This window comes from Schistocerca nitens, unplaced genomic scaffold (assembly GCF_023898315.1).
Source record: "Schistocerca nitens isolate TAMUIC-IGC-003100 unplaced genomic scaffold, iqSchNite1.1 HiC_scaffold_468, whole genome shotgun sequence".
NCBI classification, from domain to species: domain Eukaryota; kingdom Metazoa; phylum Arthropoda; class Insecta; order Orthoptera; family Acrididae; genus Schistocerca; species Schistocerca nitens.
Window position 1 is genome coordinate 4,573,098 of NW_026046001.1, and position 18,154 is coordinate 4,591,251.

An 18,154-nucleotide genomic window follows, 5' to 3' on the forward strand; every position below is an offset into this window, starting at 1 on the left:
ATAAGTATCGATATATCGATAAGTATCGAAATATGGAGAAGTATCGATATAACGAGAAGTATCGATATATCGAAAAGTATCAATATATCGAAAAGTATTGATATATCGATAAGTATCGATGTATCGAAAAGTATCCATATATCGAAAAGTATCAATATATCGAAAAGTATCGATATATCGAAAAGTATCGATATATCGATAAGTATCGATATATCGAGAGGTATCGATATATCGAAAAGTATCGATATATCGAAAAGTATCGATATATCGAATAGTATCGGTATATCGAAAAGTATCGATATATCGAAAAGTACCGATATATCGATAAGTACCGATATATCGAAAAGTACCGAAAAGATATCGAAAAGTATCGAAAAGATATCGAAAAGTAGCGATATAATATCGAAAAGTATCGAAAAGATATCGAAAAGTATCGAAAAGATATCGAAAAGTATCGAAAAGGTATCGAAAAGTGTCTATATATAATGAAAAGTATCTATATATAATAAAAAGTATCGATATATAATGAAAAGTATCGATATATAATGTGAAAAGTATCGAAAAGATATCGATAAGTATCGAAAAGATATCGATAAGTATCGAAAAGATATCGATAAATATCGAAAAGATATAGATAAGTTTCGAAAAGATATCGAAAAGTATCGAAAAGACATCGAAAAGTATCGAAAAGTTATCGAAAAGTATCGAAAAGATATCGAAAAGTATCGAAAAGTTATCGAAAAGTATCGAAAAGATATCGAAAAGTATCGAAAAGATATCGAAAAGTATCGAAAAGATATCGAAAAGTATCGAAAAGATATCGAAAAGTATCTATATATATCGAAAAGTATCTATATATATCGAAAAGTATCTATATATATCGAAAAGTATCTATATATATCGAAAAGTATCTATATATAATGAAAAGTATCGATATATAATTAAAAGTATCGATATATAATGAAAAGTATCGGTATATAATGATAAGTATCGATATATAATGATAAGTATCGATATATAAGTACCGAAAAGATATCGAAAAGTACCGAAAAGATATCGAAAAGTACCGAAAAGATATCGAAAAGTATCGAAAAGATATCGAAAAGTATCGAAAAGATATCAAAAAGTATCGATATATCGATAAGTATCGAAAAGATATCGAAAAGTATCGATATATCGATAAGTATCGATATATCGAAAAGTAACGATATATCGAAAAGTATCGATATAACGAAAAGTATCGATATATCGAAAAGTATCGATATATCGAAAAGTATCGATATAACGAAAAGTATCGATATATCGAAAAGTATCGATATATCGATAAGTATCGATATAACGAAAAGTATCGATATATCGAAAAGTATCGATATATCGATAAGTATCGATATATCGAAAAGTATCGATATATCTATAAGTATCGATATATCGATAAGTATCGATATATCGATAAGTATCGATATATCTATAAGTATCGATATATCGATAAGTATCGATATATCGATAAGTATCGATATATCGATAAGTATCGATATATCGATTAGTATCGATATATCGATAAGTATCGATATATCGATAAGTATCGATATATCGCAAAGTATCGATATATCGATAAGTATCGATATATCGGTAAGTACAGAAAAGATATCGAAAAGTACCGAAAAGATATCGATAAGTACCGGAATGATATCGAAAAGTACCGAAAAGATATCGAAAAGTACCGAAAAGATATCGAAAAGTACCGAAAAGATGTCGAAAAGTACCGAAAAGATATCGAAAAGTACCGAAAAGATATCGAAAAGTACCGAAAAGATTTCGAAAAGTACCGAAAAGATATCGAAAAGTACCGAAAAGATATCGAAAAGTACCGAAAAGATATCGAAAATTACCGTAAAGATATCGAAAAGTACCGAAAAGATATCGAAAAGTACCGAAAAGATATCGAAAAGTACCAAAAAGATATCGACAAGTACCGAAAAGATATCGACAAGTACCGAAAAGATATCGACAAGTACCGAGAAGATATCGAAAAGTACCGAAAAGATATCGAAAAGTATCGAAAAGATATCGAAAAGTATTGAAAAGATATCGAAAAGTATCGCAAAGATATCGAAAAGTATCGAAAAGATATCGAAAAGTATCGATATATCGATAAGTATCGATATATCGAAAAGTATCGAAAAGATATCGAAAATTATCGATATATCGAAAAGTATCAATATGTCGAAAAGTATCGATATATCGATAAGTATCGATATATCGATAAGTATCAATATATCGAAAAGTATCGATATGCCGAAAAGTATCGATATATCGATAAGTATCGATATATCGATAAGTATCGATATATCGATAAGTATCGATATATCGATAAGTATCGGTATATCGAAAAGTATCGATATATCGATAAGTATCGATATATCGATAAGTATCGATATATCGATAAGTATCGATATATCGCAAAGTATCGATATATCGATAAGTATCGATCTATCGAGAAGTATCTAAATTTCGAAAAGTATCGATATATCGATAATGATGGATATATCGAATAGTATCGATATATCGAAAAGTATCGATATATCGATAAGTATCCATATATCAATAAGTATCTATATATCGATATATCGATAAGTATCGATATATCAAAAAGTATCGATATATCGATAAGTATCGATATATCGATAAGTATCGATAAATCGAAAAGTATCGTTATATCGATAAGTATCGAAAAGATATCGAAAAGTATCGAAAAGATCGAAAAGTATCGAAAAGATATCGCAAAGTATCGATATATCGATAAGTATCGACATATCGAAAAGTATCGATATATCGATAAGTATCGATATATCCGATATATCGATAAGTATCGATATATCGAAAAGTATCGATAAATCGATAAGTATCGATATATCGAAAAGTATCGATATATCGAAAAGTATCGATATATCGAAAAGTATCGATATATAGAAAAGTATCGATATATCGAAAAGTATCGATATATCGATAAGTATCGATATATCGAAACGTATCGATATATCGAAACGTATCGAAAAGATATCGATAAGTACCGAAAAGATATCGATAAGTACCGAAAAGATATCGAAAAGTATCGAAAAGATATCAAAAAGTATCGAAAAGATATCGAAAAGTATGCGAGGTGCCGGGGCTAGCAGTGTATTGATGACTAAATTCTATTAGAATCCACATATGTCAATCATGCTCTAAGCCCCCCCTATTCTAACTCCGACTTTTGCTGTGGCACAAGGATAAAAGAAATACGCGAACTGACTCTAATCAACCCTGCTAGTGGAGTAGAAGAGAGTTTGGCACCTGCAATAATTTAATTTGATAAATAAGTTAAATAAACAAAGGTTTCATTAGCATAGTGAGGAATGATAGGGTTGCTCTATTGATTAACAGAAAGAAAGTTCTGTCCAAAATAACAATATGATTTATTAAGATTAAACGGAGAATAGTAAAAGAGACACAGGAAATATAAAACATCAAATTGGCTAAAATTGGAGATTCATACAAACACAGTAAAGGTGAAGTTGTCCCTAACTTAGATCGTGAGGTTTAAGACGAAGTGGTATGTGGAGCCAATTCCTTTCCACTCAAATCTCAAGAGAGACACACAGCTAACCCAATAGTAATTGCTGCTACCCGAAACTGAACAAAGTTAGAAAAGGATGAACAGGCGCGCTCTGCTGAGCTCTGATTATCACCTAGGAAAATCCCTATCTGCCGGTGCTGCGGACGTACATTACCAACAGTCTTCTTATCTCCCAGAACACGATCTGGCGTACCGCAGGCGAGGGCTGGTTGCTCGAACGTCCTCGACCGAAAGGCGACTGCCGACTACCCAGAGCACCCGCACAGGCCGAACACCGAACATTCCCGCCCCCACGACAGTGGCCGTGGTTACGTTCCAATCAGCAACTCGAAAACCGGCGGAAATTCCACTCCATTGCCGGAGCACTACCATTCCACCAATGGAGATTCTTGGCGCCAATTTCTGTGCTGATTTTGCAGAAAGTGCGGGAATTTTCCCGCCACAACTGCGTGGGTACACAAGTCATTCCCACGCCTCGCTGGTAGCCCGCCAGAAAGTGTTTTCGCAAGGTTTCTCTGAAGTAACGGAACCTCTAGCCCAGCCGCTACTTCACACCCCAGCGGGCGTGTCTCTTGACAATGTCGGCGTCTGAAAAGCATTCACTCGACTGCCTCACACACGTCGGCTTAACTCTCTCCTGTTCCACAGAGCCCGCCTGTCACCGGCCCACCCGGGTGACGAGAGACGCTGCGTGGGAAGTACGCGTGTAAAGGAAAAGCAACCCTCCACCGCATGCAACTAGAGAGGAGAATCGTAAGATAGAAATATGAGAGGGGGCTCATGCCACCTCTCATTGCCCCTACGCCATTTTAGATTGTAATTGGTGAGCGGTTGGCTCACTTAGGAGCAAGGTAGTGAGTCAATCGCCCAAGAACAATCTTACAAAGTGACTCCACATACCGCACTCTATAAAAAAGATCATTGCAACTGAAAAATGCAACTCATAGAGGGAGGATTATTTATGATGTAGCCAACTTCACCTTCTTAATATGGAACACTAACACTCACATCACACATCCATACCCAGGGAGCCCCTTCCAAACACCGATTCACGCAGACATTCACGCTCTAAACATGGCCCGGGCATCTGAGCCAAATATGGAGCAGTTTATTCTTTACAATCAGAGTTGGAGTGCTCCGCAATTAAATGCCCAAGATGTTACAACAATTTTAATCATTAAACTAACCTGACCTCACTCACACATGATAATATTTAAGTTAACAATCTCTTTGTGAGTTTTCAGAATCTAGTTACAACCTCCGATTCATTCTGTCTCCCTGCAGCAAGAATAACCTTTACAAAATGTTCCCTGAACTGATGGTCCATTCACAATGACAGTGGTGGTATCTGCTTCAGTTTATGGGGACTTCAGGCACACTGTTAGCATACACACAACAATAAACACAAAATACAAAAAAAAACATGATGTGGAGAACAATACAGTAATCTGTAATAAGAATTACAGTGTAAAACACAAACGCATACAAGGTATAACATACATTACAGAAACAACATAAGAGAAAGAAATTTAAGAAAAACGAAAAAAACAAGGTTCATGGGGCATCAAATTGTGCGTGCACATTGCACAAAGTTCACGACTGTGCTGAGAATGAGGCACTAAATCACATTGTTAGAAATATCCGTGGCACTTCACTGATTCCACTGTACTGACATCACATAAGGCTAAACGTCGGTTGTAGTTGCTACGTTGTGGCAACAGCAATCGGGAGTTCTGGAGTGTCTGCAGTACGCTGTTGAGATTGTAGTCAGACCCACGCATATGATCACGGCCGTATGGTAGGAAGACACAGTGATAGGCTCTCCTCACGTCGATTAATTGTCTCTGAGGTCTACTCGTTGGGATACATCACAAGTCTAGGTCTCTTCTCTCGCTGGACAGAACTTTACGTTTCCCAATATTGCAGTTCGACGAGGGATGATGGCACGTGGAGTGACTCCACAAGTGTGTGGGGTCATCCATACAGGATCGAACTAGGAGCGACTATTGTTAAAAACTGCTCTCTAATAGAGAGGAGAAGTAAGACATGAGACCATACATTTGTTAGTGTGGCACGATACTGCTTTGTGTATGCAGATCGGCCAATGCTAGTGAGTTGTAAAAACCCAAACAGGTGAGTATAGAGCGTCCCTTTCTGTCCTGAGGCACATGAGGCGCAGGTTCTGACACGATATGTGATCTTCTTCGTGTACTCACGACAACGTGGTCTGCCGCAGGGAATCCCTCCAAGCGGCTGCCGCGTCCGGAGAGCTAGCAGGCTGTCGCGTGTCAGGGTCAACGGCCAGCCCCACTTTCGCTTGTGGCGGGGCGAGGGTCCCGTGTAATCCCTCAGGTAAGCAGCCGGGTGACTGTCAGCGTGTAGGACGGGACGCTCGCCCTTTAGCAGGTAGCCGAAGACCTCTTGTTTTTGCGCTGGCTGGCCTCTGCATTGCCACGTTCCTCGTCATCTGTACAATTCTTACAAAAGTCTTATGCCTAACTTTTTCCCATGACCTTCTATGTTATAATAAATTTACCTAATGAAACATTGATGGTCTGTCATTTCAGACACTCTTATTTTACTTTTATAGTTATTAATCTATGGCAATCATTATAACATCTAATCTAGACATGGAAATAATTTATTTTGATATACGTGTAGAGACCGATCTCAGTAAGTACATGGTGTGTGATAACTGATGCTTTGTAATGGATGAACAACTAAATGTGCGGGCCCGCACTAATATTACTATTAATTATATAGATCGACAGTAGACATGCTACAAGAATTAACTACCATATCCCAACGATCTACATTCTACGTCTTTTAATTAAATTATGTTGTTATGCAGGTCTAAGTTTTACTGTGCTATAAAGAACATGCTACTACGCTACTTTCGCTCGCCCGTCGTCCCTCCATCTCGGGTCTGTGGTTTGGTGACCTGAAAAATAGCAACTCAACAGGCGCGCGCCACACTTGTGGTAGAAAACCCCCACAATATTAATCTAGTTATTGTTAAATCCTACAGTTTAACTTATCCTAGTATCGTACTTTCCCTTTTATTTATTTATTTATTTATTTTATTTATTTATTTATTTATTTATTTATTTTTTTATTTACCTTATACAATACCCTTACATAGTTCCTGTTACGCTGAGATGTCTTGCTGCTCGCCGCTATTGACGACAGTGATGTGCGCGCCGTACGACATGACCTCCGAGTTTTCATTACGCCTCACTGAAACTCCAGAGACTGGGTTAGCCATGGCTATACACGACAATAAATTTATAGTTGCAACTTCCTTCTCTATGTGAAGCGGTTTTCGCGATCGAAGTACACCTTTCCAGAAGCAATGTAATATGACCAAGCCAGGACTGGTTCCTGTTGAGGATTCAGACACCCAACACACGCCAGCTACACAGTATGTCACGAATATCCAAGTACAATTCCTTGGTGATTCATCTGTGACAAAAACGAGCAGCACGCTAAATCCCCAACCAGCACATTAGCATGGTAGGCTTTTATGCCCTCATTTCTCTCGTCTAGGGCACCATTAGAGTCAAATGCTCACAGGTTCACCCCGACTTGCAAGACAACGATACCGGCGCAGCTCTGCAAAAACTATACTGCCCATATTCACCCTCGAAATCGCGCAATATACCACAATCGTGCAGTGCACTGACGCTTGCCTGCAAGCATTGGTATGAACGTCTCACGAACTGGTTGTGGCCGCTATGGAGCGTATCACGACCTCTCAGAACGCTTCTAAGAGCACGTTCTTGTATGCGCCCGTTTGTGCGACGTCTCGTCACTCATCCTTATCCCTTAACATGGACACCAGATAGGAAAGGACAAAAACATTGCTCATGAAAAGGTAGTGTCTCCTACTCCATCGACATTGGAGATCGCAAACATAAACAAAAAGAGGATAGCAGCAGTAAATTCTTATGCAAGACAACGCAGCGTGTTAACACTTTAGCAATCTTAATCTATTAATGCAACGGTTATTGTTCCCCGAAAAAAGGTTCATATCTTTGCCTATTCTACTATGTACATTTCTTACACTACTACTATTCTACGAACTCCTTTGTGTGAGAGAAGTGGTGGAGTCCTATGGACTAGCGTCAATCCCTTCTTAGACTCCCCCTCCTCTGACGTGCATTAGGATTTGGAGGTCTAATTTCAATCTCCTGGTTCTCCTGTTGTCCTTGATTTCGCTCCCTCCAATTACGGTCGCTTTGCCGTTCGTCATTCCTCCTGTCCCAGATTGCTTGTCTGGATTGACCCTGTTCCCTGACGTTCTGGTTTCCGTGTCTCTGGTTTCCATAACCTTGAATAGCGTAACCTTGATCTCGGTAACCCTGGTTTCCTAACTGACCAGTGCGATTATGCGATCTGTTGTCGTCTTCCCTTGCTGGCCCGTGGTATTTGTTATTTTGCGCCTTCTTCCTGTCCTTTGCGTCTTGTTTATCGAAGACTACTTCGAGTTCGCGCAGTAGACTCTTGAATGCATCTATGTCAGATCCACACTTCCCGACAAGTGTCTGTTGATACCTAACTGGCAATTTCGAAAAGCAAAATTTAATAATTTCTCCGTTGCTGTATGGACTATCTAAAAACTGATTCTTCTTGAGTAAGTCATCAAAAAAATTTGGTTGCGCTCTTATGCCCGGACACTTCCAGTTCAGGACAAAATATTATTTCCTCTTTAATCCTGTCTTGCGTTTCCTTTGACCAGTAGGTCCGCAGGAATGCACCAACAAATTCCTGATAAGTCCGACACGTCGCTGCCACGCCCCGCATCTTTTCCGCGGCTTGGCCTTCGATGTGTCCACACATGAATTCTAATTTGGCCTGGGTTGGCCATGACGACGGTAATGAATTAGTAAATTGCATCACCCAGCTCTTCGGATGCATCGAAAAGTATCGATATATATCGAATAGTATCGATATATATCGAAAAGTATCGATATATATCGAAAAGTATCTATATATATAAGGAAAAGTATCGATATATAATGAAAAGTATCGATATATAATGAAAAGTATCGATATATAATGATAAGTATGGATATATAATGATAAGTATCGATATATAATGATAAGTATCGATATATAATGATAAGTATCGATATATAATGATAAGTATCGATATATAATGAAAGGTATCGATATATAATAAAAAGTATCGATATATAATGAATAGTATCGAAAAGATATCGAAAAGTATCGAAAAGTATCGAAAAGATATCGAAAAGTATCGAAAAGATCGAAGAAAAGATATCGAAAAGTATCGATATATCGAAAAGTATCGATATATCGAAAAGTATCGATATATCGAAAAGTATCGATATATCGAAAAGTATCGATATATCGATAAGTACCGATATATCGAAAAGTATCGATATATCGAAAAGTATCGATATATCGAAAAGTATCGATATATCGATAGGTATCGATATATCGATAGGTATCGATATATCGATACTTTTCGATATATCGATAAGTATCGATATATCGATAAGTATCGATATATTGATAAGTATCGATATATCGCAAAGTATCGATATATCGATAAGTATCGATATATCGATAAGTATCGATATATCGATAAGTACAGAAAAGATATCGAAAAGTACCGAAAATATATCGAAAAGTACCGGAAAGATATCGAAAAGTACCGAAAAGATATCGAAAAGTACAGAAAAGATATCGAAAAGTACCGGAAAGATATCGAAAAGTACCGAAAATATATCGAAAAGTACCGAAAAGATATCGAAAAGTACCGAAAAGATATCGAAAAGTACCGAAAAGATATCGACAAAGATATCGAAAAGTACCGAAAAGATATCGACAAGTACCGAAAAGATATCGACAAGTACCGAAAAGATATCGAAAAGTATCGAAAAGATATCGAAAAGTATCGAAAAGATATCGAAAAGTATCGTAAAGATATCGAAAAGTATCGAAAAGATATCGAAAAGTATCGATATATCGATAAGTATCGATATATCGATAAGTATCCATATATCAATAAGTATCCATATATCGATATATCGATAAGTATCGATATTTCGAAAAGTATCGATACATCGATAAGTATCGATATATCGATAAGTATCGATATATCGATAAGTATCGATATATCGAAAAGTATCGATACATCGATAAGTATCGATATATCGATAAGTATCGATATATCGATAAGTATCGATATATCGATAAGTATCAATATATCTAAAAGTATCGTTATATCGATAAGTATCGAAAAGATATCGAAAAGTATCGAAAAGATCGAAAAGTATCGAAAAGATATCGCAAAGTATCGATATATCGTTAAGTATCGACATATCGAAAATTATCGATATATCGATAAGTATCGATATATCCGATATATTGATAAGTATCGATATATCGAAAAGTATCGATAAATCGATAAGTATCGATAAATCGATAAGTATCGATAAGATATCGAAAAGTACCGAAAAGATATCGAAAAGTACCGAAAAGATATCGAAACGTATCGAAAAGATATCGAAACGTATCGAAAAGATATCGAAAAGTATCGATATATCGAAAAGTATCGATATATCGATAAGTATCGATAGATCGAAAAGTATCGATATATCGAAAAGTATCGATATATCGAAAAGTATCGATATATCGAAAAGTATCGATATATCGATAAGTATCGATAAGATATCGAAAAGTACCGAAAAGATATCGAAAAGTACCGATAAGATATCGAAACGTATCGAAAAGATATCGAAAAGTATCGATATATATCGAATAGTATCGATACATATCGAAAAGTATCGATATATATCGAAAAGTATCTATATATATAAGGAAAAGTATCGATATATAATGAAAAGTATCGATATATAATGAAAAGTATCGATATATAATGAAAAGTATCGATATATAATGATAAGTATGGATATATAATGATAAGTATCGATATAAAATGATAAGTATCGATATATAATGATAAGTATCGATATATAATGATAAGTATCGATATATAATGAAAGGTATCGATATATAATAAAAAGTATCGATATATAATGAATAGTATCGAAAAGATATCGAAAAGTATCGAAAAGATATCGAAAAGTATCGAAAAGATCGAAGAAAAGATATCGATAAGTATCGATATATCGATTAGTATCGATATATCGATAAGTATCGATATATCGAGAAGTATCGATATATCGAAAAGTATCGATATATCGAAAAGTATCGATATAACGAAAAAAATCAATATATCGAAAAGTATCGATATATCGAAAAGAATCGATATATCGATAAGTATCGATAAGATATCGAAAAGTATCGATATATCGAAAAGTATCGATATATCGATAAGTATCGATATATCGATACGTATCGAAAAGATATCGATAAGTACCGAAAAGATATCGATAAGTACCGAAAAGATATCGAAAAGTACCGAAAAGATATCGAAAAGTATCGAAAAGATATCAAAAAGTATCGAAAAGATATCGAAAAGTATCGAAAAGATATCGAAAAGTATCGAAATGATATCGAAAAGTATCGAAAAGATATCGAAAAGTATCGATATATCGAAAAGTATCGATATATCGATAAGTATCGATATATCGAAAAGTATCGATATATCGAAAAGTATCGATATAACGAAAAGTATCGATATAACGAAAAGTATCGATATATCGAAAAGTATCGATATATCGATAAGTATCGATATATCGATAAGTATCGATACATCGATAAGTATCGATATATCGATAAGTATCGATTTATCGATAAGTATCGATATATCGATAAGTATCGATATATCGAAAAATATCGATATATCGTAAAGTATCGATATATCGAAAAGTATCGATATATCGATAAGTATCGATATATCGATAAGTATCGATATATCGAAAAGTATCGATATATCGATAAGTATCGATATATCGATAAGTATCGATATATCGATAAGTACCGAAAAGATATCGAAAAGTACCGAAAAGATATCGAAAAGTACCGAAAAGATATCGAAAAGTACCGAAAAGATATCGAAAAGTACCGAAAAGATATCAAAAAGTACCGAAAAGATATCGAAAAGTACCGAAAAGATATCGAAAAGTACCGAAAAGATTTCGAAAAGTACCGAAAAGATATCGAAAAGTACCGAAAAGATATCGAAAAGTACCGAAAATATATCGAAAAGTACCGAAAAGATATCGAAAAGTACCGAAAAGATATCGAAAAGTACCGAAAAGATATCGAAAAGTACCGAAAAGATATCGAAAAGTACCGAAAAGATATCGACAAGTACCGAAAAGATATCGAAAAGTACCGAAAAGATATCGAAAAGTATCGAAAAGATATCGAAAAGTATCGTTAAGATATCGAAAAGTATCGTAAAGATATCGAAAAGTATCGAAAAGATATCGAAAAGTATCAATGTATCGATAAGTATCGATATATCGATAAGTATCGATATATCGAAAAGTATCGATATATCGATAAGTATCGATATATCGAAAAGTATCGATATATCGAAAAGTATCGATATATCGAAAAGTATCGATATATCGATAAGGATCGATATATCGAAAAGTATCGATATATCGATAAGTATCCATATATCAATAAGTATCGATATATCGAAATATCGATTTATATATATATATATATCGATATATCGATAAGTATAAGTATATATCGATAAGTATCGATATATCGATAAGTATCGATATATCGAAAAGTATCGATATATCGATAAGTATCGATATTTCGATAAGTATCGATATATCGATAAGTATCGATATATCGATATGTATCGATATATCGATAAGTATCGATATATCGATAAGTATCGAAATATGGAGAAGTATCGATATAACGAGAAGTATCGATATATCGAAAAGTATCAATATATCGAAAAGTATTGATATATCGATAAGTATCGATGTATCGAAAAGTATCCATATATCGAAAAGTATCAATATATCGAAAAGTATCGATATATCGAAAAGTATCGATATATCGATAAGTATCGATATATCGAGAGGTATCGATATATCGAAAAGTATCGATATATCGAAAAGTATCGATATATCGAATAGTATCGGTATATCGAAAAGTATCGATATATCGAAAAGTACCGATATATCGATAAGTACCGATATATCGAAAAGTACCGAAAAGATATCGAAAAGTATCGAAAAGATATCGAAAAGTAGCGATATAATATCGAAAAGTATCGAAAAGATATCGAAAAGTATCGAAAAGATATCGAAAAGTATCGAAAAGGTATCGAAAAGTGTCTATATATAATGAAAAGTATCTATATATAATAAAAAGTATCGATATATAATGAAAAGTATCGATATATAATGTGAAAAGTATCGAAAAGATATCGATAAGTATCGAAAAGATATCGATAAGTATCGAAAAGATATCGATAAATATCGAAAAGATATAGATAAGTTTCGAAAAGATATCGAAAAGTATCGAAAAGACATCGAAAAGTATCGAAAAGTTATCGAAAAGTATCGAAAAGATATCGAAAAGTATCGAAAAGTTATCGAAAAGTATCGAAAAGATATCGAAAAGTATCGAAAAGATATCGAAAAGTATCGAAAAGATATCGAAAAGTATCGAAAAGATATCGAAAAGTATCTATATATATCGAAAAGTATCTATATATATCGAAAAGTATCTATATATATCGAAAAGTATCTATATATATCGAAAAGTATCTATATATAATGAAAAGTATCGATATATAATTAAAAGTATCGATATATAATGAAAAGTATCGGTATATAATGATAAGTATCGATATATAATGATAAGTATCGATATATAAGTACCGAAAAGATATCGAAAAGTACCGAAAAGATATCGAAAAGTACCGAAAAGATATCGAAAAGTATCGAAAAGATATCGAAAAGTATCGAAAAGATATCAAAAAGTATCGATATATCGATAAGTATCGAAAAGATATCGAAAAGTATCGATATATCGATAAGTATCGATATATCGAAAAGTAACGATATATCGAAAAGTATCGATATAACGAAAAGTATCGATATATCGAAAAGTATCGATATATCGAAAAGTATCGATATAACGAAAAGTATCGATATATCGAAAAGTATCGATATATCGATAAGTATCGATATAACGAAAAGTATCGATATATCGAAAAGTATCGATATATCGATAAGTATCGATATATCGAAAAGTATCGATATATCTATAAGTATCGATATATCGATAAGTATCGATATATCGATAAGTATCGATATATCTATAAGTATCGATATATCGATAAGTATCGATATATCGATAAGTATCGATATATCGATAAGTATCGATATATCGATTAGTATCGATATATCGATAAGTATCGATATATCGATAAGTATCGATATATCGCAAAGTATCGATATATCGATAAGTATCGATATATCGGTAAGTACAGAAAAGATATCGAAAAGTACCGAAAAGATATCGATAAGTACCGGAATGATATCGAAAAGTACCGAAAAGATATCGAAAAGTACCGAAAAGATATCGAAAAGTACCGAAAAGATGTCGAAAAGTACCGAAAAGATATCGAAAAGTACCGAAAAGATATCGAAAAGTACCGAAAAGATTTCGAAAAGTACCGAAAAGATATCGAAAAGTACCGAAAAGATATCGAAAATTACCGTAAAGATATCGAAAAGTACCGAAAAGATATCGAAAAGTACCGAAAAGATATCGAAAAGTACCAAAAAGATATCGACAAGTACCGAAAAGATATCGACAAGTACCGAAAAGATATCGACAAGTACCGAGAAGATATCGAAAAGTACCGAAAAGATATCGAAAAGTATCGAAAAGATATCGAAAAGTATTGAAAAGATATCGAAAAGTATCGCAAAGATATCGAAAAGTATCGAAAAGATATCGAAAAGTATCGATATATCGATAAGTATCGATATATCGAAAAGTATCGAAAAGATATCGAAAATTATCGATATATCGAAAAGTATCAATATGTCGAAAAGTATCGATATATCGATAAGTATCGATATATCGATAAGTATCAATATATCGAAAAGTATCGATATGCCGAAAAGTATCGATATATCGATAAGTATCGATATATCGATAAGTATCGATATATCGATAAGTATCGATATATCGATAAGTATCGATATATCGAAAAGTATCGATATATCGATAAGTATCGATATATCGATAAGTATCGATATATCGAGAAGTATCGAAATATCGAAAAGTATCGATATATCGATAAGTATGGATATATCGAATAGTATCGAAATATCGAAAAGTATCGATATATCGATAAGTATCCATATATCGATAAGTATCAATATATCGATATATCGATAAGTATCGATATATCGATAAGTATCGATACATCGATAAGTATCGATATATCGATAAGTACCGATATATCGATAAGTATCGATAAGTATCGATATATCGATAAGTATCGATGTATCGAAAAGTATCGATATATCGAAAAGTATCGATGTATCGAAAAGTATCGATATATCGAAAAGTATCGATATATCGAAAAGTATCGATATATCGAAAAGTATCGATATATCGAAAAGTACCGATATATCGATAAGTACCGATATATCGAAAAGTACCGAAAAGATATCGAAAAGTATCGAAAAGATATCGAAAAGTATCGAAAAGATATCGAAAAGTAGCGATATAATATCGAAAAGTATCGAAAAGATATCGAAAAGTATCGAAAAGATATCGAAAAGTATCGAAAAGATATCGAAAAGTGTCTATATATAATGAAAAGTATCTATATATAATAAAAAGTATCGATATATAATGAAAAGTATCGATATATAATGTGAAAAATATCGAAAAGATATCGATAAGATTCGAAAAGATATCGATAAGTATCGAAAAGATATCGATAAGTATCGAAAAGATATCGATAAGTATCGAAAAGATATAGATAAGTTTCAAAAAGATATCGAAAAGTATCGAAAAGACATCGAAAAGTATCGAAAAGTTATCGAAAAGTATCGAAAAGATATCGAAAAGTATCGAAAAGTATCTATATATAATGAAAAGTATCGATATATAATTAAAAGTATCGATATATAATGAAAAGTATCGATATATAATGATAAGTATCGATATATTATGATAAGTATCGATATATAAGTACCGAAAAGATATCGAAAAGTACCGAAAAGATATCGAAAAGTACCGAAAAGATATCGAAAAGTATCGAAAAGATATCGAAAAGTATCGAAAATATATCGAAAAGTATCGAAAAGATATCAAAAAGTATCGATATATCGATAAGTATCGAAAAGATATCGAAAAGTATCGATATATCGATAAGTATCGATATATCGAAAAGTATCGATATAACGAAAAGTATCGATATATCGAAAAGTATCGATATATCGATAAGTATCCATATATCGATAAGTATCGATATATCGATGAGTATCGATATATCGATCGATAAGTATCGATATATCGAAAAGTATCGATATATCGATAAGTATCCATATATCAATAAGTATCGATATATCGATATATCGATAAGTATCGATAAGTCGATAAGTATCGATATATCGAAAAGTATCGATATATCGAAAAGTATCGATATATCGATAAGTATCGATATATCGATAAGTATCGATATATCGATAAGTATCGATATATCGAGAAGTATCGATTTATCGAAAAGTATCGATATATCGAAAAGTATCGATATATCGAGAAGTATCGATTTATCGAAAAGTATCGATATATAGAAAAGTATCGATATATCGAAAAGTATCGATATATCCGATATATCGAAAAGAATCGATACATCGAAAACTATCGATATATCGAAAAGTATCGATATATCGAAAAGTATCGATATATCGAAAAGTATCGATATATCGATAAGTATCGATAAGATATCGAAAAGTACCGATAAGATATCGAAAAGTACCGAAAAGATATCGAAAAGTACCGATATATATCGAATAGTATCGATATATATCGAAAAGTATTGATATATATCGAAAAGTATCTATATATAAGGAAAAGTATCGATATATAAGGAAAACTATCGATATATAATGAAAAGTATCGATATATAATGAAAAGTATCGATATATAATGATAAGTATGGATATATAATGATAAGTATCGATATATAATGATAAGTATCGATATATAATGATAAGTATCGATATATAAAGATAAGTATCGATATATAATAAAATGTATCGATATATAATGAAAAGTATCGAAAAGATATCGAAAAGTATCGAAAAGATATCGAAAAGTATCGAAAAGATATCGAAAAGTATCATAATGATCGAAAAGTATCGAAAAGATATCGAAAAGTATCGATATATCGAAAAGTATCGATATATCGAAAAGTATCGATATATCGATAAGTATCGATATATCCGATATATCGATAAGTATCGATATATCGAAAACTATCGATATATCGAAAAGTATTGATATATCGAAAAGTATCGATATATCGAAAAGTATCGATATATCGAAAAGTATCGATATATCGGTAAGTATCGATATATCGATAAGTATCGATATATCGAAAAGTATCGATATATCGAAAAGTATCGATATATCGATAAGTATCGATATATCGATAAGTATCGATATATCGAAAAGTATCGATATATCGATAAGTATCGATATATCGCAAAGTATCGATATATCGATAAGTATCGATACATCGATAAGTATCGATATGTCGATAAGTATCTATATATCGGTAAGTACAGAAAAGGTATCGAAAAGTACCGAAAAGATATCGAAAAGTACCGGAAAGATATCGAAAAGTACCGAAAAGATATCGAAAAGTACCGAAAAGATATCGAAAAGTACCGAAAAGATATCGAAAAGTATCGAAAAGATATCGAAAAGTATCGAAAAGATATCGAAAAGTATCGAAATGATATCGAAAAGTATCGAAAAGATATCGAAATGTATCGATATATCGAATAGTATCGATATATCGAATAGTATCATTATATCGATAAGTATCGATATATCGAAAACTACCGATATATCGAAAAGTACCGATATATCGATAAGTATCGATATATCGTTAATTATCGATAAGTATCGATATATCGATATGTATCGATATTTCGATAAGTATCGATATATCGATAAGTATCGATATATCGATAAGAATCGATATGTCGATAAGTATCGATATATCGATAAGTATCGATATATCGAAAAGTATCGATATATCGAAAAGTATCGATATATCGAAAAGTATCGATATATCGAAAAGTATCGATATATCTAAAAGTATCGATATATAGAAAAGTATCCATATATCGAAAAGTATCGATATATCGATAAGTATCGATAAGATATCGAAAAGTATCGATATATCGAAAAGTATCGATATATCGAAAAGTATCGATATATCGATAAGTATCGATATATCGAAAAGTATCGAAAAGATATCCATAAGTACCGAAAAGATATCGATAAGTACCGAAAAGATATCGA

The 18,154-nt window shown here is 33.0% G+C and overlaps 3 protein-coding genes across 3 annotated transcripts; all 3 read left to right on the top strand.

Annotated features, from left to right (window-relative positions):
- Positions 1-32: 32 nt before the first annotated feature.
- On the top strand, positions 33-11,996 carry LOC126232259 (structural maintenance of chromosomes protein 2-like). Its single transcript, XM_049942548.1, has 10 exons — positions 33-94; positions 312-462; positions 556-847; positions 1,009-1,183; positions 1,640-2,074; positions 8,823-8,906; positions 9,237-9,679; positions 11,014-11,209; positions 11,265-11,317; positions 11,620-11,996. Exons 1-10 carry the CDS (start codon positions 33-35, stop codon positions 11,994-11,996), a joined length of 2,268 nt encoding a protein of 755 aa, XP_049798505.1.
- Positions 11,997-12,477: 481 nt separating this feature from the next.
- LOC126232260 (histone-lysine N-methyltransferase, H3 lysine-79 specific-like) lies at positions 12,478-14,505 on the top strand. Its single transcript, XM_049942549.1, has 5 exons — positions 12,478-12,539; positions 12,757-12,907; positions 13,001-13,292; positions 13,454-13,628; positions 14,085-14,505. Exons 1-5 carry the CDS (start codon positions 12,478-12,480, stop codon positions 14,503-14,505), a joined length of 1,101 nt encoding a protein of 366 aa, XP_049798506.1.
- Positions 14,506-14,908: 403 nt separating this feature from the next.
- On the top strand, positions 14,909-17,632 carry LOC126232261 (golgin subfamily A member 6-like protein 7). The gene is made up of 5 exons (XM_049942550.1): positions 14,909-14,960; positions 15,507-15,734; positions 15,796-15,973; positions 16,897-17,052; positions 17,410-17,632. Exons 1-5 carry the CDS (start codon positions 14,909-14,911, stop codon positions 17,630-17,632), a joined length of 837 nt encoding a protein of 278 aa, XP_049798507.1.
- Positions 17,633-18,154: the final 522 nt, after the last annotated feature.

What these genes read in the sequence shown, in the direction of transcription:
- LOC126232259 (XM_049942548.1), top strand. Translation starts at nt 33, where the DNA reads ATGGAGAAGTATCGATATAACGAGAAGTATCGATATATCGAAAAGTAT. An exon ending in TATCGAAAAGATATCGAAAA is followed by an intron (nt 2,075 to 8,822) that starts GTATTGAAAAGA and finishes TATAATGAATAG; the next exon opens with TATCGAAAAGATATCGAAAA. An exon ending in ATATATCGATATATCGATAA is followed by an intron (nt 9,680 to 11,013) that starts GTATCGATATTT and finishes CGTATCGAAAAG; the next exon opens with ATATCGATAAGTACCGAAAA.
- LOC126232260 (XM_049942549.1), top strand. Translation starts at nt 12,478, where the DNA reads ATGGAGAAGTATCGATATAACGAGAAGTATCGATATATCGAAAAGTAT. An exon ending in TATCGAAAAGTATCGAAAAG is followed by an intron (nt 12,908 to 13,000) that starts GTATCGAAAAGT and finishes TAATGTGAAAAG; the next exon opens with TATCGAAAAGATATCGATAA. An exon ending in AAGTATCGATATATCGATAA is followed by an intron (nt 13,629 to 14,084) that starts GTATCGATATAT and finishes CGGTAAGTACAG; the next exon opens with AAAAGATATCGAAAAGTACC.
- LOC126232261 (XM_049942550.1), top strand. Translation starts at nt 14,909, where the DNA reads ATGGATATATCGAATAGTATCGAAATATCGAAAAGTATCGATATATCG. An exon ending in AAGTATCGATATATCGATAA is followed by an intron (nt 14,961 to 15,506) that starts GTATCCATATAT and finishes AATATCGAAAAG; the next exon opens with ATATCGATAAGATTCGAAAA. An exon ending in TATCGAAAAGATATCGAAAA is followed by an intron (nt 15,974 to 16,896) that starts GTATCGATATAT and finishes TATAATGAAAAG; the next exon opens with TATCGAAAAGATATCGAAAA.